This window comes from Caloenas nicobarica, chromosome 11 (assembly GCF_036013445.1).
Source record: "Caloenas nicobarica isolate bCalNic1 chromosome 11, bCalNic1.hap1, whole genome shotgun sequence".
In the NCBI taxonomy this organism is placed as follows: Eukaryota; Metazoa; Chordata; class Aves; order Columbiformes; family Columbidae; genus Caloenas; species Caloenas nicobarica.
The window spans coordinates 21,352,907-21,375,335 of record NC_088255.1 but is presented as its reverse complement, the minus strand read 5'-3'; the positions used below and the strand labels follow the sequence as shown (position 1 = coordinate 21,375,335).

The 22,429-nt window shown below is 42.2% G+C and overlaps 1 protein-coding gene and 1 long non-coding RNA gene across 19 annotated transcripts in view; one reads left to right on the top strand and one right to left on the bottom strand.

The window, feature by feature from the left end:
- Positions 1-1,825: 1,825 nt before the first annotated feature.
- LOC135993147 (uncharacterized) lies at positions 1,826-4,120 on the bottom strand. Its single transcript, XR_010606824.1, has 3 exons — positions 4,058-4,120; positions 2,504-2,629; positions 1,826-1,957 (listed from the first exon to the last, which is right to left on the bottom strand). It is a non-coding gene; the product is annotated as an uncharacterized LOC135993147 (long non-coding RNA).
- A 282-nt stretch (positions 4,121-4,402) lies between these two features.
- The window catches only part of SLMAP (sarcolemma associated protein), an 86,180-nt gene continuing 68,153 nt past the window's right edge, over positions 4,403-22,429 (top strand). For 13 of the 18 annotated variants that reach the window (XM_065642594.1, XM_065642590.1, XM_065642585.1 and 10 more), the window contains exons 1-2: positions 4,404-4,498; positions 4,629-6,022. In XM_065642594.1, the coding sequence (XP_065498666.1) occupies positions 5,825-6,022 (198 nt within the window). In that variant the 5' untranslated portion in view covers positions 4,404-4,498; positions 4,629-5,824. Of the gene's footprint in view, positions 4,499-4,628; positions 6,023-22,429 lie in introns of all 18 variants that reach the window. The other 5 variants (XM_065642584.1, XM_065642582.1, XM_065642583.1 and 2 more) reach the window with 2 other exon arrangements.

Sequence of the window (22,429 nt, the reverse complement as noted above, 5' to 3'; positions counted from 1 at the left end):
TGAGAAAGAAGCCACTGAAAAAGAGAGGATTCTCATCTACTGGAAATTTTCCTCATTACTGGGAAACACTCATTCAGGAAGATTTTCACCTAGCCATTCAAATACATTTTGGTAAAATGTGATGATCTTCCTTGGCTGAGAAGGGATGTCACTTGTTTAAGAAAAAGTTTTTGCATGTATTTTAAGTATTGTAATGTTTAGAATAACCAAGACTGCTTGCTTTCTCCTTCAAGAAGCATATCAGGACAAAATATAGACTTGAAAATCGGGAATCTATTAACTGAGAATGCTTTACTACGAATTGCAATACAGGCTCAGGAAATAGTAAGGCTCTGTATATGGAATTTGCCCTTGCGAAGCTCTATGAACTCTGTCTTATTTTGCAGAAAGACAGCAATCTGTTCATACAAATATGCAGCAGGGTTTGGCCATGAGTATCTTCCAGAAAAAGCAGCCCCTGTGACGTCAGTTACTGGAATAAAAATGAGTATAGGCCTATGCGAGACAGCCAGATTCTAAAGAGCCCAAACCGTTCAGCATTCGAGCCTATCTTGCTTTCTTCCAGCCCCTATCTCTCTCCTCCAGCCGCTATCTCTGCTGTTCCATCCCGTCTCTCTCAGCGGGATGTTTTCTATCAGGTAGCAGCAAATGTTGTGTCGGCTGCTGGTTGGCCAATTTCCATCAGCTTCAGTAGGGACTGACTGTGCAGACTGTTCACAACCACTGAATAACACCAAAGACTTAGATAAACATCTTCTGCTCATCTCACCTTCCTCCTTCTACTCCCTACCTTGAGAGTTCAAGTTAAAGCAATACTTTATTTGTATCTGAAAATTAGACCTGGTCTAATAAATACAGTTATTTAAAACAAACACACGAAATCCAGAAATGTCGTATTTATTTTATAACACTTTTCCTTATTTTTCAAACAGCCACAGAAAACATCAAATATTTCAAAAAGTCAAACTCATATTAACAGAAAAGCAACTAAGAGCTGGTTACATTATGACTATGTTCTACTAAAATGATAAAGCACTGAAAGTGCCAGGTATACCAACTACCTAATTTCATTAGAAATGAAGAAATGCTGTATGTAAAATTAGTTATATATTAGTATACTACTGTATTAATAGTATGTATGTTACATTATACTTATCTCCAACTTTCTTCTTCCCTGTTTATTCTGCTTTCATTATCAGTTTGCATCTTAATTTTTATACTAGAAACTGAACTTTTGCTATAAAGTGTGCCTCATTCATTCCAAATGTAACAGTCTCTTTTGAATCGGGATCTCTCAGTAAGCAACTGGTTCACCACACCTCCCGCTGACAATCTCAGTCTGATGTATATTAATATTTTGGTAGTCCTTTAGATCATTACTGCGCAATACTCAGAAATCTGGCACTGAATTGCCTATAACGATGCTCAGTATTTTTCTTCTCTAGTGAGCGACAGCTAACTCAGAATTCACAACAGGCTTCCTTCAGCAAAAGATCTTATTTCTCATCAAGTCATTAAGACCGAAGAGGCTCTCCTGTACTTTTGACACACACGAGCCAAAATCCAGATGTTTGGCAGGTACGCACAGAAACTCTACTCCTGCTGCACTTTGTCATCCTGAAACAGACACCAGCTCTTTAGGGGACAAATGTAAGAGTCATCTCCCTTCCATTTCCCTTACCCAGAATGGCTATGGAGCAGCTGGTTCTGCCCTCAGCTGTGATGGCTCTAACAACATTTTTATGACTCCCTGCCTGAAAAAAGGATGGCCACCGAAGAGGCATCTCGCTGCCCTTATCTAACATGGCTACCAAAACTCACCGCCTCTGGGGCACGTGGCAAACAGCGCTTCACAGAAACGAAGCGTGAGCAGACACATCCTCCTTGGTCCTGCTGAGCACAGTGCCTGAGCATCCTGTTCTGCTCCCTCTTCATCCACCTGTTGCTTTCCACAGTTCTGAAAAGGACACTTCCTGGTGAGCATCAGATACTTCATAAAATACCCACACAATAATTGTATCCTCATTTCAGAATGCAACCGCTTTCTCTATTGTTAACTTATTCTATGAGTCTGCACTTGATAACTTTTGAACTCATGAGGCAATTTGAAATAAGAGTTAACAAGCCTGACAGATAACTAAACACATCTGACTTTTCTGCACGCTGGCACTCCTGCAGAGAAGGCAGGCTCAAATTAATGCCCTCGCTGAAAATTTGGTAGAATTCTGTTGTTACACGAGCCATTTGGCAGCACCAAAAAGTATTAATTAGCAAGGCAGCTGGCACATACCATTGCTTCCCCATGGAAATGTCAAAATCGGATTTCTCCAGGGACGGAGAAGGGCTCAGGATCCCATACTATGGCAGTGGCTCACAGTTTAAAGGACACAGACACTGAGAGTATTATCTTGTTCTACTGGTCACAATACAACAAACATACTGTCCAGACAATACAGTATGAAATTTGTCTGGATCACATTATCTAAGACTTATAAATACTTACAGAGAACATCAGAAAAAAGATATCCACCGCTCAGTTTATCTTTTTTTACTTGACTCTCTTCGGTGGTAATGGTTCTTCCATAGGTGGTAATGGCTCTTCTTCACCTTTAATTTTACTTTCAGACTACTTTCTCCATTAAACATGCATACAAAAATATAAAAAATGATCTCATAAACATTCCTTTCATTCCAACATCTGTAGTACTCCTTTGTTCACACTTTTTATGCTTTTTGCAATTCCAAAGAGTTCTCAATTATTTCTACTTTTGCAACTCTCTCCTGATGGACTTAAATTTATTCCCCATTTTCTCCATCCTCTTTTTAACAGCCCTTTTCTTCCCACTTCTGATTACTTACGGCATCTTGTGTGCTATAAGCAACAGCCATATTCAATTTCCATTTATTAAAAAAATAAGGCTATTTATCACAATAGTATAATCTCACAAACAAGCTGATGAAAGCCACGAAGTGGTATGCCAGGCATTTTTTTGGTTTTCTCCTGTCAGGAGAATTGAAAACTATGGACATGCAGTCCTAAAACTTCCACCCATTAGTCTTCCTTTTTTTGTCTCCAAAAATCAGACTTGTCTCTCAGCTTGGAATTCATTTCTTTGCTTCTGACACAGATGTTACAGCCTGGCTTTGCTGTCTTTTTTTCATCGGATCATTGGAAGAAAACAGGGAAAACCTGGCTGTAATGAATTACTGCCCCCAAAATCACAGTACGGTCGAAAAGAAAGGAAAAAAAAAAAATGAAGCCAGCCCTGAGATGTTACTGTGCTGTAACTAACAGCACAGCAATCAAGCTTTTTCTCATAAACGGCACTGCCTCACCTCAATTGTGGCTGATTTCCCCCATATATTGCCGGCTAAACCACCTGGCCCAGCTCCACGTCGCTCCTTCACGGCTGTCCGGCCTTTCTGGCATAGAGAAATCGTCCCATATCCCTAATCCTAACACCTTGTCACAAGGTAATTATAGTGCTGGCACCTCTCCAGCCTCTACCTTATACCAAACAATCTCCGCTTGTTTGCTTTACAGGGAATGACTGACTTAAAAATGAATTCAGACAAGGGAGACCTGTTCAGCACCAGCCCATCGTATGACCTTGAAGAAGTAACAGCCTCTCCATGGCTTCTAGAAAGCAGAAATATGTCCGTGGGTGATGCCTCAGGACCTACTGAGGGAAAACCCTGGACGGGTGACCCCACTGTCCCCCCGACCCTCCCTGTCACTCGCCCTCGTTCGCTTGCAGGGTCCCCCCGCTGCCAGCCTGGCCCCAGAGCCGGCACAACACGGACATTTCTCCCTCCAGAGACACGTCCAAGGACACTGCGGCTTCCACAGTTCTCAACCTGGGATCCTAAAACGGCCACAAGGGCAGGGGGACACCGGGAGGACGTGGGGAGACCCTGCGCTCTCTCCTGAGAGCTCTGCCGGTAACGTGTGACCGCGGCTTCTCCTCAGGGCTCCCGCCCTCCCGCCGCCCCCGGGGCAGCGCTGGGAACGGCGGCGGGGGGCAGAGCCGGCAACCGGCCCCGGGGGCTCACTCACCTCAGAGGCCTGCCCCCGCTCCCACCTGCTAGCACGCCCGAGCTGGGCCCTTTCGCAGCAGCCCTGCACCCCTTCTCCCGCCCCGCAGGAGGCCCCTCGGCCCGCACACCCCCGCCGGATCCTCACACCCCCGCCGGACCCTCACCCGCCGCCCCCGCGCGCCCGGAAGAGGGCGGTAGCGGCACCGGGGCGGGGCCTCGGCCGCTGCCGCAGCTTCAGCGGGCGCAGTGCGCCTGCGCGCAGCCCGGCCGCCGCGCATGCGCAGCCGCCCGCGCGGGGGCTGGAGGCGGCCGCCGCGCCTTCTCTTTGGTCAGGCCCCGCCGAGGCGGCTCCTCCCTCCGCCACCGCCTGCCCTCCCCCCGACCCCCGCCCCTCCCCGGCAGCGCCGCGGCTGCTACACCGGGTAGGTTTCCAGTCACTATGGCGGCCGCTGCGCTGAAGGTAAGGGAGGGAGCGGAGCCCTGGTGCGCCCCGTGCCGCCCTCGGGGCCGGGCAGCGCTAGGCCGGGGGGAGGCGCGGGGCCGCGCCGGCCGTGGGACGCGTCTGACCCGGTTTGTTTTCGGCTCTGCAGGTCGGAGGAAAGTTTCCGTGGTTGGCGGCAGCCTGAGAGGCAGAGCTACCGAGCGGGAGGCGTCCGGGCCCGGCCGCCAGGCCTCTCCCGCCGCCGCAGGGCCGGCCGGGGCCAGCGGAGCCGCGCCGGGCGGGCGCAGAGCGCGGGGGGCTGGGGGCGGCCCCTCCTCATGCGCAGCCACCTGCGGACGGGCTGAGCGGAGCGCAGGGGACGCCGCCTCTGTCGGCCCCGCCGCGCCTGGGGGCTTCTGTGGAGACTTCCTGGAGCAGCCCCCTGCTCGCCCCAATCCTCCGCCGGCCCGCGGAGCCGCAGCCGAGGGCCGCCCGCCCGCCGGAGGCACCGCCTGGGAGCGACCTGTCAGCGCAGCTCGAAGGGCGGCCCCGCAGGACCCTTCCCACGCGGCGTTTGTCCCCGGGAGAAGGAGAGTTCGGAGCCCTGTCCATGCCTTATCAAGTTCCTTATCTGAGCGGCTGCCTGGAGCTGTAGAGCAGTTCGGCTTTAGCTGGTGTAGGGGAGGAAAACAGCATAGCTCTCGTGCCCCATCCTAATGCGAGGACCACCTTTTCTGCTCTGGTTTCACATACGAAGATGGTGAGATGCGGATTGCCGTGTAAAGCGATGGGATCCGTGTTGTGGAGTGAGGGCTTCGTAGTCACCTTCCAGCTCCTGGCCTGTGCGCTTTGAGAGGGGACACTGATCCTTCTCCCTCATCCCCCTTCCATAAACCTTGTCTCGCTTACATGTTGCATTGGTCAGAATTTTGGTCAGTATTGTTTACGGAAGGGGGGGAAAAGAAGGCAGTTGAGAGGTTACAAACAAAAGTACTTGTATGACTCATCTACTTGGACTTAAGATATCCTATCCCTCTTCCAAGGAGCCTTTGCTTTTCTTTGAAGGAATCAGATGCTTATTCCTATTCTTCCAGAGCAGGATGGATTGAAAGTTGTACATTTTAGACTTTTTTTGGGCTACTGCTGATATTATTAAAAGACATAATGGGGCTTTTTCACTGGATTATTGCCAGAGTTAGTTTACACACTGAAGCAATGAGTTGTTAGGCCTCTTACACAATAATGTTTGTCCTGCTTTAATATAAAGTTGCTGTGGAGGTTTGGGTCAGGAATTGTGGAGGACAGTCTGCATCAGAAGAGGCTCTCTTCATCTCTGGTCGGTGTGGCAACCCCAATCTGTCCTCGATGCCTTCAGCCTTGGCCATCTTCACTTGCCGCCCGAACTCTCATCCGTTTCAGGAGCGTCATGTCTACCTGGACGAGCCCGTTAAGATCGGCCGCTCAGTGGCTCGGTGCCGGCCAGCGCAGAATAACGCGACTTTTGACTGTAAGGTGCTGTCCAGGAACCACGCTCTTGTCTGGTTTGATCACAAGACAGGCAAGGTAAGATTTTTGCTTTATTTAAAGATAACGAGCTGCACATTTGTTTTAGCAAGTTCCTGTAGCTTGCAGATCACTTTGGTTTTGCTGGAATAAACATGGTTGCATGTGGAAGGAGTGAGATTTGTGTTATAGTTAATGATTACTTCTCAGGTAAATTAATAATTTCTTACTAAGCAGAAACTTTAAATGTTATTAGAAGTACATACAACTAACAGTTGAAAATGGTGATCAGTACTGAAAAATTTGCATGTGTATTATTGCTGGAAGTAGCCGATTTTGAGGCGAGTAATACAAATCTGAAAGCACAGGCCTGTATGAATATAATGGTGTTATGGTATTTTTTTCAAATGCTGAGAAATTACCATTTTATCTAAGCATGTCAATAAATCTCATTGTGAGGAGTGTCAAAAAATGGATCTAAAAAAATACTGGGTTTGTTTGGCACCCTTCCTACTTGCCTGAAGTTTTACAGAGAGTATTTGTTGTTTGGGTCTGATAGGAGGTTTGTTACTGGCAGCAGGAGTGCAACCAATGGCATACGAGGTATTTTCTCATTGATGGTGAACATGTGTTGTCTTAACTGTTCCTCTCAAAAAGACCAGCTATCTCGTTAAGTGAAATTTAGGGGTTCTGTAGTGCATGTTTTGTCCACTAGGGATTGAACTGGGACAAGTAAAGTTCTTTTACTTAATGACAGTCAAGTTAATTTTAAATTCCCAGCAAGAAATTAACAAAGTGTAGATTTCAGTTGCTTAATGCTGTGGGTTTTTTTTTCCAATATATTGATGTTATGCCCTAGAACTTCATATGCTTTAAATCAACTCTGGTTTTTAGCTCTGCAGCATGCACTTCTATAAAATGTGGTCAGTGTAGCTCTTGATTTTAAGAATAATATGATCTGTAATTAGTGCAGCATTTTTAATTAGTATGACACAGCATGAGGAACAGTAAAACGCAGGCGAAATTCTTAAACCTCCCATTGTTACCTATCCCACGTTATGCAATACCTGGGCATGATGGGACAAGACAAGCATTTAATTTCTTAAGGCTGGGTTATGGCTTGGCTTTCAAGTTACTTGCACGTAATTGTGCAAACTGCTATCTATATTAGCGTTTCATTAAGCGTGTTGTTTTGTCTCCGTTGTGTACGTGATGTACATTCTTGGACACTAGAAGACTTAGCTTAAACTGAAAATATTTAACGCAGCTTAGTTTTAAACGTTTCTTGTTTGACTCAAAGTAAAATGTTCCAATTGATTCTACTGTTTTAAGTTTAAAAGTATTATGCATATAGCTTTTTATCAGCATTTCTCATTATTTTTAAAGATTTTGAGACCCCCATGTGCTCTTTTGTGGTTACAAATAGTGTAGCCAGATTAAAGATGGTTAATTTGACAAAGCATTGAGTGTTGAGCAAGTCTGCTAACTAATAGATGAGCTTAAAAGACCGTCAGCTGTGGCTTTTTTTGTTTGTTTTTAAATTTCAGTGAGCTTTGACTTTTCTAATACAGGTGAAAAAATTATATGCTTATTCATTTTATCTAGCTGATCTAAACTAGCAGTTTGGTTGTAGTAAATCAGTGGGTGGTGTGTGATAGTTGTTGATGTGTGACCAGGTGCTGGGGGTTTGGATGCAGGTTGGCCAGATCAGCTGACGAGGGGGTTTGAGATCAGGTGTAGAAATACAGGGATGTAAATTTTGCCTGTTAGGTGTTGTGGTTCTGTAAACGGTTTAAAGCATTGATACAGCATTGATACCGATATGGAGAATTTTTGATTCTGTGCTTGTTTCTTGCCAATATGGTCTGTGTTTTTCATCTGGTTGAATATCTGTCTGAATGATAAATGGTAAATAGTAGTTGGAGGAGAGGGAAAAATACATTATTAGAGATAATAGATACAAAATGTTGTTGTGAAAAGGCAGGTAGGAGATGTCAGTAAATACAATCTTAATTGCAAAACATATTTTAAAGCATTCAGTGGTGTTTTCAAAGGACAAATAAAAACATAAAACTGTGCCAGAACATTTGCACGCAGGAATGTGTATCATTGTTTACAGAACTTCTAATAAGTACATCTCATTCAGGAATCTGTCATTATCCTATTGATGACCTATATGTAAACCTGCATAAGTTCTTTTTGCTGCAGTGTTTGTAAACGTTTCTTGGAAGCTTATATAGCACTTTTATGCGTTCTGGGGTTTATGGAAGATAAAAGTCCTTGCGACGTTAATTTAGTAACAGAGAGAAACCTTCAAATAGCTCAAAGTAATTAATGAATGATCTGGGGCTGCAGTTTCATTAGTTGTGGACTTTGGCAATCCCTGTTTCTGGCATTCCCAGTCACTCAGCCCAGTCTCTGTGCTGCCTCCTGAGCCGCCTTTCAGTTATATTCCAACAATTTTTTTTTTTTTCCTTGAGGTTTTGGAGTTTTGTTTGTTTTGTTTTAGTGAGTCTTGTGAGTGATCCTGCTTGCTATGTAGTCTGTAAACCTTTGTATCAGCATCACCTGTAAAGGGTAGGAATCCAAGAGGAGGGAACATCAGTAAGGAGTGGAAAGGGAACTAGTATACCATTTTTTTTTTTTTAAGGCATAGGTAGACAAACTGAAGTATGTCACATAAGCAGACAAGTTAGAGATGACACGGTATTTACAGCTGAAAGATGTGAATGTTTACTTTGTATAAAGGCACTTTAATTATGCATGGAAAAAGTTATGTGCCCAAAGGAGATAATGTCTGTGTAACATCAGCATTATTAAGGATTAAAGGAGGATGAGTCTTCAAGATCACTAGTAAATAGCAATTAAAAGCAGATATTTAAATTTGGATTTGCTTTTTAAAATATTTTTAACGTAATATGTAAGATAAAGATGGAAAGAGGTGGAAGGGGAATATATGTACTCAGACTTTTTCTGTGCTTAGTCATACTTTACAGACAAGCAGTGCAATGCCTCATTTTGCTTGTGTTTGTAGAGACAGCGTAATATCTCCTTGTGGATTTTTTTATACAGCAATAACATTAGAAGCTTATGCTTATAATTGATTTTTTTTTGAGTAATTACAAGTTAATGAATCTTTTTAAGAGTGAGTCACTAGATCTGTAGGAAGTAGATGTTATGCTGAGCATGGAGTGTTCCAAAAAGTGTGAATCAAAGCAAAAGTGGGTCATAGTTCAGAAAATCTAAATATGTTTATTCAGCTTCTGTCACTGCATATGGGCAGAAACTCTGTAAAAACTGCTTAATTGAAATAGCCTTAAACTTTTTGTGTGTGTGTGTTTAAAAATAAGCGAGGTGAAAACCCTTGAGAATTTGTATGTGACTTCTCCCAGGCTGAAATGCTTCTGGCAGATGTGGCGGCAGCTTTTAGTAGAAACCTGAAGTTTCCGACAGATATCCAGGCTTTCAAAAATTAATATCTTGGAATTATTCAGTGCCTTAGATTGTTGAGAGTGGCTGTTATAAGTACCTTTTATAGGGAATCCACTGCCACAGTTTACCAAAGGCATTGATAAAGTGTGTGAGAAATGAAGTATTTTCTTAGACAAAAGGACTCCAAATAACTGGTCATTTTTAACAACGGAAAACAACCCTGTTGGCACAAATTTCTGTGTTGGAGTGGTAGCTAATACTGTTTTCATTTAATTCGAAGTGGGTATGAATTGAGTTGAACAGATTCGTAGTACGTTGGTTACAGAAATGCCACCCCAAAGCACCAGCCGCCGAGGTGCAGGCAGGGAACGGCCGGCTGGGCGTCCTCGGGGAGTCCCTGCGGAAATCGGGGAGCACGTTCTGGAACACATCGCTGGGCACAGCAGGAGAAGGTGATCTGGTAATGGTCAGTATGGCTTCAGCAGGGATAAATCACGTCTGACCAGGGTTGTTGCCTTGTATGATAAAATGACTAGATTGATGATGAAATGGATTTGTGGGCAAGGGAGAGCGGTGCACACTGTTCACCTCGCCTTCAGCAGGGCTTTTGACTGTTTCCCACAGTGGTTTTTGGTCTAAGTTAGGGCACTGCAGTCTGTACAAACAACTACATGAGTAAAATAAAACCGGTCTGAGGCTCAGGCTGAGGGTGGCTGATTAATAGGTGGCATCTACCTGGGTGCTGGTGACAAGCAGAACACTGCAGGAGTCCATTTTATGACCTGTCCCCTTTAGCGCTTTTATCAATGACCTCAAGGACATGGTGCAGTACACTTGAGTTGGAGATGACACCAAGTCTGAGCGCGTTGGTGTGGTGGGGAACACACAGATATGCCCAAGGGCAGACGGGAACCTCAGGAGTCGGAACAAGGACGACCGTGAAGTTGCGTGCGTGGAGAGGAAGAGCCCCTTGCAGCTTGTTAGACCAAGTCCGGGGTCCTGCATCTAATTTTGGGCCATCAGTGCAAGAAATACATTGGTAAACAGGAGCTGAAAGATTAGATGCTCTGTTTTCTTGCCCTGTTGTACTAGAGATAAAAGTATATTGACCATGAAAGAGAGAAGAGAAAGAACTCGTAGAAAGGAAATATGTTGTTCACTTAACTCTACACAGAATGTTCTGTGGAGATAGTTTGGCAAGATTCAAGAAGTACAGGACATCTTCTCTGGGCATCCTGTTTGTTCAGAAGTATTTTAGCAAATCCATCTTACAAAATTTAGTGGGATATGAAAAGTGGTATTTGGGGTTGCAGGATTTTCATGGGAATTTTTTTTCTACAGCTTCCTACAGAGATTCCTGTATGATACTCTGGTGCTGATCTGTTTAAGGGATGTTTAATTTCTCATGTATCAGTGGCATTTCTGTTGATAGGTACCATGTCTTTTATTTTTCCTCTGTTACATCTTTTCAGCTTTCTGTTATCATCGTTGTCTTTGAGAGCTGAACAACGTTTTGTTTTTCAGTACTTTGGCTGTTTATGTTTACAGTCTGTAGAGGAGACACTTTATCTTCCAAACATTGAATGTTTATTTTAAGTGCCCTGGGAGACTGACCTGGGATCTGCTCTAATGTACTAAGGTGAAATTTCAGTGCTTAGATGCTTTCAGTAAGAGGGTGATGTCAGCCAGCCCTGCCATACACCTGTTAATATTTTTATGTAAGCGCTTTTCACCCTGAATGAACTATCCATTTTTATGCTGCCATGATCACAAGGGCAGGATTTGGGTATGGAGTTCTCTGTTCCGGCAAACTTCCCCACCGCCGGGGTGGCAGCGCTGGTGGTTCCTGGGAGAGGCGAGTTGCTGCTGCCGAGGGTTTCATCAGAGACCCCGTCCAGAGCCGCTGCTGCAGAGCTCCTGCTGGAGCGCTTGGAGCTGATCCATCGCAGCCGTGATGCATCGTCCCGAGCCAGGGACACCAACACATTGATTCAGTTTTAAAAACAAATAAAAATCCCTCTTGTATTTGCAGTGAATTTTTACAGACCTCAAATGAATCAGGTTACTTAGCAGTAATGAAGGGCAGGAAATGTGCGTTCCTTGGGTCGCTAATGGGATGGTTATGGTTTGCTCCTGGTCCCATGCTTATAAATGTAAAGCCTTTCTCCCCCAATATATAAAGGTATTTTTTACTTTTTCTTTGGCTTTCTTTCACATGTTAGTTGCAGCAATCCATTTGCAGGTGGATTTACATTACATTGGATAAATATTTCAGATTTGACTTTGCCCTTTCATTTTTCTTACTGAATTTGAACGGTTTTGGTTGCTTTGTTATCTAATTAAAGTGACAGAATTCTGTATGCTGTGAAGGGCCGCGTGGGTCAGTGGCGTCTGTGTCAGTCTGCTGCTTTGGTTGTGTTGCTTTGAATCTGATCTCCCTAAAACTCTGCAAAACGTGCAGACAAATAGTCAGCTGATTTGTTGCATTTTGGGGTTTGTAATTTCTTTTAATAGATAATATAAAATGAAAATGATCATTCATGGAACCTGGCAAGTGAAAGGGAAGGAAGAATGCTGTATCCGTCCTTGAATCGCAGAATTTTACAGGCTATTGCTACTAAAATACACGATTGTTTGTTGTCTCTGGATTTTCTCTTGGGTCATGTCAATAATTGCTTCCTGTTACTGTCGCTCACTTGCTGAGACTTTGGATTATCTAAGAGCTCCAAGTTTAGTTAAGTATTGCTGTGACAATGAATGAACATTCCCAGCTTGTCTTTCTGTCCAGAAACTCTTCTACTTGCAGCAGAATGAGCGCAAGAAGGTTTGCGGTATTGCCGGGGTTTTGTCGAGTATAGACAAGTGCTTTTTCAGGCTGCTGCAGGAGTGGGAGCCTCAGGCAGAGAGATGGATGGGACTGGACCATCCTAAGCCCTGCAAGAAGAGCTGTCTGTCTACCAGAGACCCAGAGCACTTTCCTTTTGGAAAAGTGATTGTGCTGGAGCCAGACACTTAAATTGGATACGATTTTTGTGTTGTGTTGTACCACACACACGCGTATGTGTTTGAGCAGTGTCTTAGAGTTTACTTCAATCTTGAGGAAGTATAAAGAGATGATGAAGTTCCAGCAGACTTACAATAGAAAGTCCAAAATCCTGTAGTAACACTGTAGTTGAGTGGAAAAGCACAGAATACACTAGCAGCAGTTTGACTTTTTTTACTTCGGTAAGCATGTAAAGAGTAAAAAGTACTGGGATTGGTTAAGGGCATGAGGAATTTATAATACCTTTGCGAAGCTAAGGAACATGTTAGTATTGGTGGTAGAACTATGGTGCATAGTGAAAGAACATATATGCTATTCTTAGGCCTTTTTAGGTTATAAAATAGCAGTAACCACCTGTTGAAAAAACTGCGGAATTGATGATGAGAAAAGATCAATCACAAATGTTCTAATAGTGTAAAGAAGTTTGAACATCTTGTTCAGTCTGGGTTTTCATATGATAATTCCAATGTGTTGAAAATATTTATTAATGGAAAGACCTCAGTATAGGAAGTATGCAACACTTGAGATAGATATAGGAGCTGCATAAGAACAGAGAAGTGACCTCTTGTTCTCATATTAAGGGACTATGAAAAATAAAACTCCGAACAAGTCGTGAACTCTATATATTCTCATCATTACAGTTGTAATAGTTCTTCTATAAAAATCAAACTAATGCAAGAGCTTAAGATACAAGAGTTGTGGATGCTTGTAACTGTGTATTGAATAATAACCTTTTGAAAGGCAGGAGTGGAAACGCTGATGTTTCAAGTCAAAGAAGAAAAGCTGTTATGGGCCAAATAGGTATTTGTACAGCAGGTTCTTTGGAAGACACTGGTGCTGGCTGCTGCTGTTTGCCTATGGCATCATTCCTATCTGATACGGCAGTTTTTGTTCTTAACTTGCACTTTTTCAGAGTTGTTCCTTTTCTGGATGTTGAGCAAGATTAAGTTTAAACATAGATTTTTCTAAAAGTTTGTCTTTGATGCAATATTATGACTGTGATGTAAGTGGGTTTTTGCTTGTTTAGCACCCACCACTAGCAGATTTCAATGACTCTGCTTTGCTTTCATTTTTTAGTTGATTTTCTTGAACTGGAATACTTAACTGTGTAGGGCAGAAGCCAGATCTCTCGGTTTTGCAGAGCTCGGCTTTTAGCCTGCTTACCTGTTTGCCTTTTAAATTTCTGGTGACCTTTCCTAGTAATTTCTGGCACAAGTAATTGTCATTCTTTTTTTTTTTTTTTTTTTTTTTTTTTTTTTTTTTTTGTTAGCTATAATAGTTCAATGGACTTCTGGGCAATAGCATTGCAAATCAATTTTGGTGGTATTATTACTTGCGATTTTATTCTGGCGTTGCTGTTTTCTGCACTTACTGTTACAGGTGCTTGAAGAATTGGGAAGCTTTTGAGAGGCATAATAAATGATTTGTAATTCTTCACATTTTAAATTTTGTTATTAAAACGAAAGCCTTGGCTTTTGTATCTGGTTGTGAAAGGATCCTTTCTGCAGCCCAACTGTTTTTTCAGGTCTTTGACCTTGGTAGGTAATTACAACTCCCTGCTGTTTTCTTGCTATCATTACAGGGATCCCTCTTGCTGAATGCCAGAGGCCTTGGAAGGCTCTGTGGAGTCCATTTAATCCCATATTATTAAAGGACAAAATCTAAGTTTGAAGTTTCTTTTGTTTCTATGGATTCCAGAACTGTAGGTCACTGTTTATAGTTGGGGTGGTATTTGCTTTAAGGGAAGTTCCAATACTATGAGCCAAACTCTGTGCCGTGGCCGGATTGTCCGGGGATCCGCTGGGTTGTGTGACCTCTGAGTCCAGCCCTGTTCTCTGCTCCACAGCAACTCTCATTAGTTTCGGTTTCTTGCGGACTTGGGCTGGAATTTGGGGTACAAAATTAATCCCTACCAACAAATAAGCTGCTGAGGCTTGGGTCAGGCGTATTTGCTCGGTAGGCTGTGTTGCTGTTGTCTTATGTTCTGAACTCTCAGTGTGTGTATGTAAATATGTATAAAATTTAGTATTATGAAATACCTGGAAGATTTCTTTTATAGTGTAACTTAGACTTCCCACCAAAATGTGTCAGATAGAAATTCTCTTAAAATTTACTTGAAGGAAAAGAAGCACTAAATGAAAGACAAAAATGTTCCTGATTCCATAAGGGTGGCAATAACCCACCGCTTTCACTCACAGCTCTCAACCGCTACTTCCTTTTTAACAACTCAAAGGGGAAATTAATGACCTTTTTTTTTTTTTCCCAATCTTCCTCTTTGAGAACTTTTCCTAGACTGCATATTCCAGCAGTTGTAAGAGAAAGCCAGGAACGCAAATCGTCACGGAAAGGGCATATTTGGTTTTGCAGTTGGCGTGCGCGGCTGTCAGTAGGTAGAGCTGGCTGTGCTGTTCAGGCAGGTACGGAAACATTGTAATCATAAGGCGAGGATTTGGTCTGTGATCGGAGTCCTTCCTATGCAATTAAAGGAAGAACGGATAGGCTGCTATTAGATTAATAATATGTTACCTGTAACATAGAAAAGCGTATGGATATTCTTAAGTCTGCTTGAACACTCTTTACCTGTGGCGTCATCCTGATTTTTTTGTTAAATTTGCGAATCTGACTGTTGATTGGGAAGGTAAAAGTATGTGTACTGTGTTCCTTGTGTCAATGAGCATGTCTGAGTGCCTTTTTAACTACTTTGCAAGGCTGAGTTTTGGTTTGTGTTGGTTTTTTTTTTAGTTCATGCATATGCTATGTGGACTGAGGTTGGTGGAGATGAGCTCCTCATTTTCCTGGTGCATTCATTGCATTTGGGAGCAATTGAAAGAGTCTTAGCTGAACTAGCGCTTTTTTAATGTGGCCTTTGAAGTACGAGCTTTGTTGATCGCATCTTAAAAGAGAAGAGAAAGTTTATCTGCTGTGATAAACAAGCCTTTAGAAAGAACTGTACTGCCTTGCATGAAGAAGAATTATGGTGGGAGGAACATCTTGTATATTTATTTTATATAATCAGAAGTGGTAAAGTCAGTTAAAATGCAGCTTGTTTAAAGTGTAAAGCACGGAGATACCTGTCTACACTTGAGGTATAGTAAGGGTATTATCATTTGAATGTATGAATTATAATAATTAACATTTGTTTAACAAGCTAATAGTGTATTCAGCCAAACTTACAAGTTTGAAAACATTCTAATTTAAATACTTGTTTGTTTCTCTCAAGTATTACAGCTTCAAGTTCTGGAAAATAGACACGAATGACTGTTCTTTATCGAATAAAGTACTAACATTTTCTTTTTGGGCATGTTGATATTACGCTTGGGTAAAACTGTTAGAAATGTCCCATAGCAGGAAGCTTGTAAGTCTTGCATCTTCCCACAATACTAATGAGAAATTGCATTATGGAAACTGTGGTAGAGTATGGAGTCTGTTACTTTCTGCAAAACTCAGGGCTGCAATTCCGAGAGGAGTCATGCTGCTTACTTGCCAGTTCTACTCTTTTACAGGATTTCATTCCCACTCAAAAGGTACATTATTCAGTATCGATTTCTATGTTCCTCTGTTTTGTAGTTTCCTTGATGAAACAACCAAAGCGAATAGCATGAAACAAAATCTTGTCAACTTGTTCTGTGTTGTCCACTGAAAATACCTTTTAGAAAGTCCAAGGTTGCTGAACCTACACATTTCTGAATGTGTGGGTGATAATGCTTATTTAGATAAGATGCGGTTGCCAGCGTTAGGGCAGCAATCGAGGAGGTGAACAGAGGGTGAGAGGGAGTAGGCAGCAAGAAAGGATGATGAACCACAACATCAGAGAGTGTTCCTTGTTTCATTTGTCTCATCCTCGTGAGACCTAAAGCCTGCGTAGCAGTGAGTGCCTCTCTGTGTTGTGTTTCTTTGTGGATTTTTGCCTCTCTGTGTTGTGTTTCTTTGTGGATTTTTAGGTAGTAAATTCCTTTTATTTGTAATGTGTGCATAGTAATTTGTAATGTGTGTAGTGGAATTAAGTTTCCCTTTATTTTTTCTAGGGAGGAGGTAAAAAATAGAATGTTCTGCAAAATAATGATTCTTAGGAAGGTGTATGACAAAACTGAAGAAGTGAGAGCAAATCGGGCAGAAAAGGTGGTGGGTGCGCAGAATCTTCCCAAACCGGTTCTCAAATGTCAGAGTGTGTAACTGCTCCTCCATCCATCCTCTCCTCCACGCGCTAACTCTGGTGCTTGGGCTGCTCTTAAACCAGCTAGACTTGGCTTAACCTTCAGCTCCCTGTCTGTGCTCTAGACTGTGGGTCCTCTCTTCTCTCCGCTCTTCAAGAGGAAAAGAATTCCAAGCTTTCCTAAAGAGCTGCTTTATCTACCCTCTCTGGTTTTGAGCATCACTTCTGCCTTGGAGTTTCTAAGGCTGTCTTCCTGAAAATAATTTTTATTCCAGCTGCCACCTTCCTCTTCCTGCTGTCCCCTTCTGCAAAGACAGACAGATTCCCAACAGTCCGTGGCAGCGTCTCATCCCATCTCAGCCGTACCTTTGATTCCACTCCTCTTATGTTCAAGTGGCTTCAGGGTAAGAGTTCTGTGGTGATGGGGCAGCCTCACGTAAGTGATTATGTCTGATAATTAGGGGCAGGAGGAGTGACATGAAAGGCTGGAAGAAACTTTTCTGGTTCAGTGTCTCATTCCTTCTACATACAAGCAACCAGTTCCCAAGGTCACTGTGATTGGAGCCTGCGAGCCGATGGGTGCTGGGGAGCAGCAGGACGTTGTGGGCTCCAGAGGTGAACTCGTATCAGCACCGAGGCACAAATCACCTTCCAGGGTCTGGGATAAACCATCGGGTGAGAAGAGCACCGGGCGGTGACGGTTCCATGGGGTTTGATGGCACTGGGAATTCTACCGGGATGGGTTAGAGACAGGGTGATGGTTGCAAGTGGATGAAGTGATGCAGAAGGGAATAGTGAAACTTCACAATTGAAGTCACAATTACTTACTTTAGATTGCAAGTTGCTCTTTTTTTTGTAAGTAAACCAACAGGAAACATGTATTACCACTTCTCCTTTTCAAATTCACTTGTGCCATTGGTGCTTCAGGAGCAGAGTTTGTGCTGTTGAAAAAAACCATTGCAAAGGTTAAGATTGTCATTTCAGGTAACAAAGCTTTTCCTTGAAAATTTTGTATGTTAAGTCTGCTATTTCAATGTTTCATTTTTAAAAATGCGTACTTTTCTCAGCTTATTTTCTTAAATTCTATCAAAATATTCTTAACATGTAAAAATGAAGCATCATTAGAAGCAATGCAGAAATGGCGGTTGTAATGAGCTTCCTTTATAACAAAATAAATATTGCTTGATCAGATGGATTTTTTTTGTTAACTACTCATGCGGTTGGAAGGTAGGTCAGATTCCATGAAAAAAAATAGGGAAAGTAGCTTCACTCTTGACTTGCTACTGAAACTATTGGATGTTAGTTTCAGTGGTTTTGGTTTATGTTTTAAATGTCAACATGGAACTACTTACGTTCATTTCCATGGTTCTGTCACAGCTGAAACAGTTTATTTCATACTTAATGTAGTTTTGAACATGTCGCTTCCTGAAGAAATTTAGTAATTCAGTTTGCATCGTAGTCAATACTAAGTAGAGATGAATGTTTGTATCCTTGAACTGATAGAACAGTGAAACTTCATATGTGCAGAATTTAGAAGTTCTAGTAGTTTTCTTTAAAAGTCAATGTTTGGGGGGGGTTTTTTTGAGACTGTTACAGCAAATGATGATTTTTATCAGCTAACAGTTTGAACTTCTCTGTAATACAGTTTCTGAAGTGAATGAGAAAAAAACCTCAGGTAAAGTGTGAGTAGTAAAACATGGTCGCTTAAGAGAAGAAAAGTCTTTATTTGCTCTGATAGTTCTGTATTTGCAGAGTGTATTTGTGAGGAGGATTAAGAATTGTTTGTTTTCCAAAATGAGCAGTCGTGGAAGCTTGTTATTAAATTTGTTATTTGGTTGAATCAAATTGATGGGTTTCTCTTTGTGGGTGTTTTTGTTGTTGTTGTGTTTGTTTAGTTTTCCCTTGGAATAGTTCAGGGACTGAATTCTTCCAATATGCATTACACTTCCAGTTGAAATTACGGCTGCAGATAAACGTGAGCGAAGATAAGCAGTGATCTCTTGCAGTTCTAGGATGGCGATTGCAGCCTCACGCGGGCACGCTTCTCTCCGGGCTGACGAGGAAAATGGTTGGAAATCACGCACAGTCGGTAAACCTTCCGAAAGAGGGGGAGAAAATAACGAAAGGCGGCAGTTGCTCCTGATGATTGTCTAACTGGCAAAGAAGTAAATGTGTTGCGTTCTATCATAAGGCCCAGTGCAAGAACACTTTTGTTGTAACTTAAAGAATATTACTGTTGAGAAACTTGCTTTGCATAAACAATTATAGTCTTCTCTTAAAGTAATAAGTGAAAACTGGGTTAATAATTTGCACATTTGTAGTTGTATATACATATGACTGATAAAATCCAGAGGGGCTTTCTAAAATTGTAACAATTTGTTTGTAAATTATTTTATACAAACCAACGTAGGTATTGGTAGAACAGTTAAGAACAAAGGGTTGAGTTCTGTTGGTTTGAGTGCCTGTCATTTTTCCTTCAAAATAATATCTGTGTGAGTTGTCTTGGGATTTTTCTCCTCTACCTTGTTACTTTGAACTATTGAGGTGCTTTACACATTTTTGTTTACTAGTTTGCTGTTTCTGGTATTCACGTTTTCAAGCCAAACCTTTCAAAAGGAAGTGAAGAAAGCATCAGCGTTCCTGATGCGCCGTATTAAGAAAGGCTGAGGTTATAGAACTGTTGAGAAACAGCGATGGCAAATCTGCCGGGTGGTGGTTGGTGATGGTGGGTCCTGCTGTGAACTGGTTCTCGTGGTGCTGGGGCAGCCGATGGGATTAGGAGTCTGGAGACGTTTGGCTGCTGAGGCTGGAAGTTTCCAGCCCATTGTTGGTGCAGTCAGTAGGTAGAGAAGCTGCTCGAGTTGTCCAGCTTTCAGTTAAGCATGAAAAGTGCAACGTAATGAGGTAAGTGAGGGGCCTCAGTTAACAGAAAATGTTTATTTTATATTTTACCTAATTTTAAGAGACAGAAAAGCAAGCTGTGGGATAAACAAATATAGTAAACATACAGTTTGTTTGTCCCATGAGAACTTATTAAGAATTTGTGTTTATGTCTGGAAATGCAGCACTCCTGTGTTTTTTAAGGCACCTTCTGTTGCAGGTTGAAGCTCTAGTACCAGCTGTTCTGTGGTTTTCTCCTTGCTGCTGTGCTTTGCACATTATTGCAGTTGTGTGATGGGAGGGAACCAGCCTGCGTTAAATTCTTCTGCATGTCCAGGTTTTTTTTATTTTCCAGAGCAAATAAACAGGGCGGGAGCTGGAGATGCACAGTGGAGTGACTCTGAAAGCAGCTGGTTGGGGAGCAGAACAGCTGGGTGCGCTGTGGACGTTACTGCTCCAAACCAGAGACTTGCTGCAAAAGAAGGAGCTTGTTAGGACAAAAAATAGTTGTAATACATAGAGGAGAAAGCAGAGACTCCTGGCACTGCCCTGCAAACTCAGATGGCAGATACTGTGGCTGTCCTGGAATGTTGTATCCAGTAAAGCCAAGAGATACGGAAAGACTGAGGTTGTGTACACGTTACTTTCCAGGAACGGCCGCAGAGTCTCTCATGTAAGAATATCTAAAATACAGCTGCTTCTTCAGCCCCAGGAGCTCCTGTCGGGTGGCAACAGAGGAGGGGGGAATTTCAAGGTTGAGGAGAAGGACTTGCCTCCTCCTTTTGAAGTCCATGCTGGACATACCTGAAATTCCTACCAACTGACAGGAGCCGCGTGAAAAGGTGCTGTAAGATGGTCTTACCCTTGGCTTGTTGCCTGTATCTGCTACATTATGTAGCTCCAGTGGATATTCATGTGGATCTATGTATATGCAATCAGGAGAGTGGTTATTGATCTATATGTAGATCTCTATATAGATTTTATATTCTGTTTTATTATAACAATAATAATCTCTAGGGTTTGATATGCCTGGTACTTGCACAGGACCTCAGTGTACTGCTTGACTGCAGAACAAAACTATTTTCAAAAGAAGTTTAGAAACAGCAATGGAGACACACTCATGTTTCTCTTGAATTTGTATTTAACCATGTTGCTCTTAATGCTGCCAGTTCCCAGTGGCCCAACCTATTTTCCTTTGAAACAAGCTATGGATGGCATCTCTTCCTAATTAAAGTTTATTAAAACTTCATACTAATACTAGACTAATTATAGGTAGCATAAAAGTCTCGCTGATTTTTTTTTAATCAAAGTATAGTCTTGTCTACAGCCATATTAAATTGAAGCTTGGATGACAAACCTCTGGGTATGTCAAAGCTTCTCACTTAACAGCAAAGGTTTTTTGTGGGAAGGCCGTGTTTGTACTGAGAGCGCAGTCTGAATTTTATGCGAACTTAATTTGAGGGTTCATCTGTTTTGGTGATGTACAGAACAGACTTGGGTTTTTTTCCTAGAGCGATCAGGATGGATCTGACACGTTGTACCAGAGCTTGTTCTGTGTTCTGTTGGGACCGCAGATTTGGAAATAATTCTTTAAATGTTTTTGCTTTGAGTTACCAGTGCGTATCCTACTGCCAGTTGTTTTTATTCTTTTAGTAAATGACTCATTCTCCTGGTTTGCTTTAGTTTCTGGACTTTCTCTTTTGTTCTTCTAAGAGCTTAGATGATGAATTGTAGCAGAACTTAATATGTTAAATGTCAAGAGTACATTTTAAGAAAGTGCAGCCTTTGTAAGGAAAAAGCCTAACCGTTCTCAGAACAGCCACATTTTTGAATTGCTGATTAGACATGGAAAAAAATTGCATGTTAATTCCAGTTCTTTTGCAGCATATGGCCAATTTCTAACTAGATATTTTTTACCATTGATTAGGAGGTTCAGTTTCTATATTTAATGTGAAAAGGCTTTGACAGCATTCTGATTTTTACACATCCTTGCTTATTCTGGGTGGAATTTCAGTGACTTGCATAATTTCAGTAGCAGGAACACTGTCGAGAAACCCAATTTTAAAATCTGAGAAGTAGAAGAATTGTTAATGTGGATGTTGTAGCTTAAAAGTAGTTTGTGTTTGAGGCTCTGGACTGTAAGGTTGGAATTGATAGTTTAGCCTACCCACAGTATACATGCTATAATTTGTGGAAATTTCAATATTAAAAAAAAAAATCTTCATAATACGAACAGTCTTCAACTTTAGTTTCTGAGATGTGCTTTTTTAATTGAATTGGTTTGCTTTACCAAACCCGGGCGAGTGTGTATAATTATGTTGCCCTCTAGTGGTGGTAACTCAGGTTTAAATTGTAGAAGGGAAAGTTATTTGCATGCTCAGGGGTGTCAGTCAGTGATTTTTGCCTGTGAATGATTAGGTGTGTTGTGTGTTTTGCAGTAGCGATGTGTTCACCTGTCTGGGGAATGGCAACTGAATAACATGAGGAATGGGTAAAGAAAACATCATAATAACTTGATAACAGGGAAATGCCACCCCTAATTATTATTATGGAAAAAAAATCTTGATGGATTTATTATGTAATTTACCTTCTGTCTTATGAGATTGTCATTAGTAACCCGTGGCTACCGCATGGAAGAGTCCAGTGGCACTTTAACCTTCTGGGGAGGCGTTGGCTTCAGCTTCCAGGGGAGTGGATGGTTAAAAAAGAGTATTTGAGTCCTTCAGGCCACCAACGTTAATTTGCTCTTTTGTGATTCTCGGTAGGCAGGAGGATTGTTTTGCTTCATATTTTCTCTGCGACTACTCCTTTTTTTCAAAGCATCACAACGGAGTTAATGGGAAAAATCACTTGATGACCCTTTGTTCATGGGCAAACCATATCCAGCTTTCTACGCTGAGTGAGGCAAGTTCCCTGTATTGGTGCTGCAGGGAAGAGCTCGGTGGTCAGAGGGACTAGT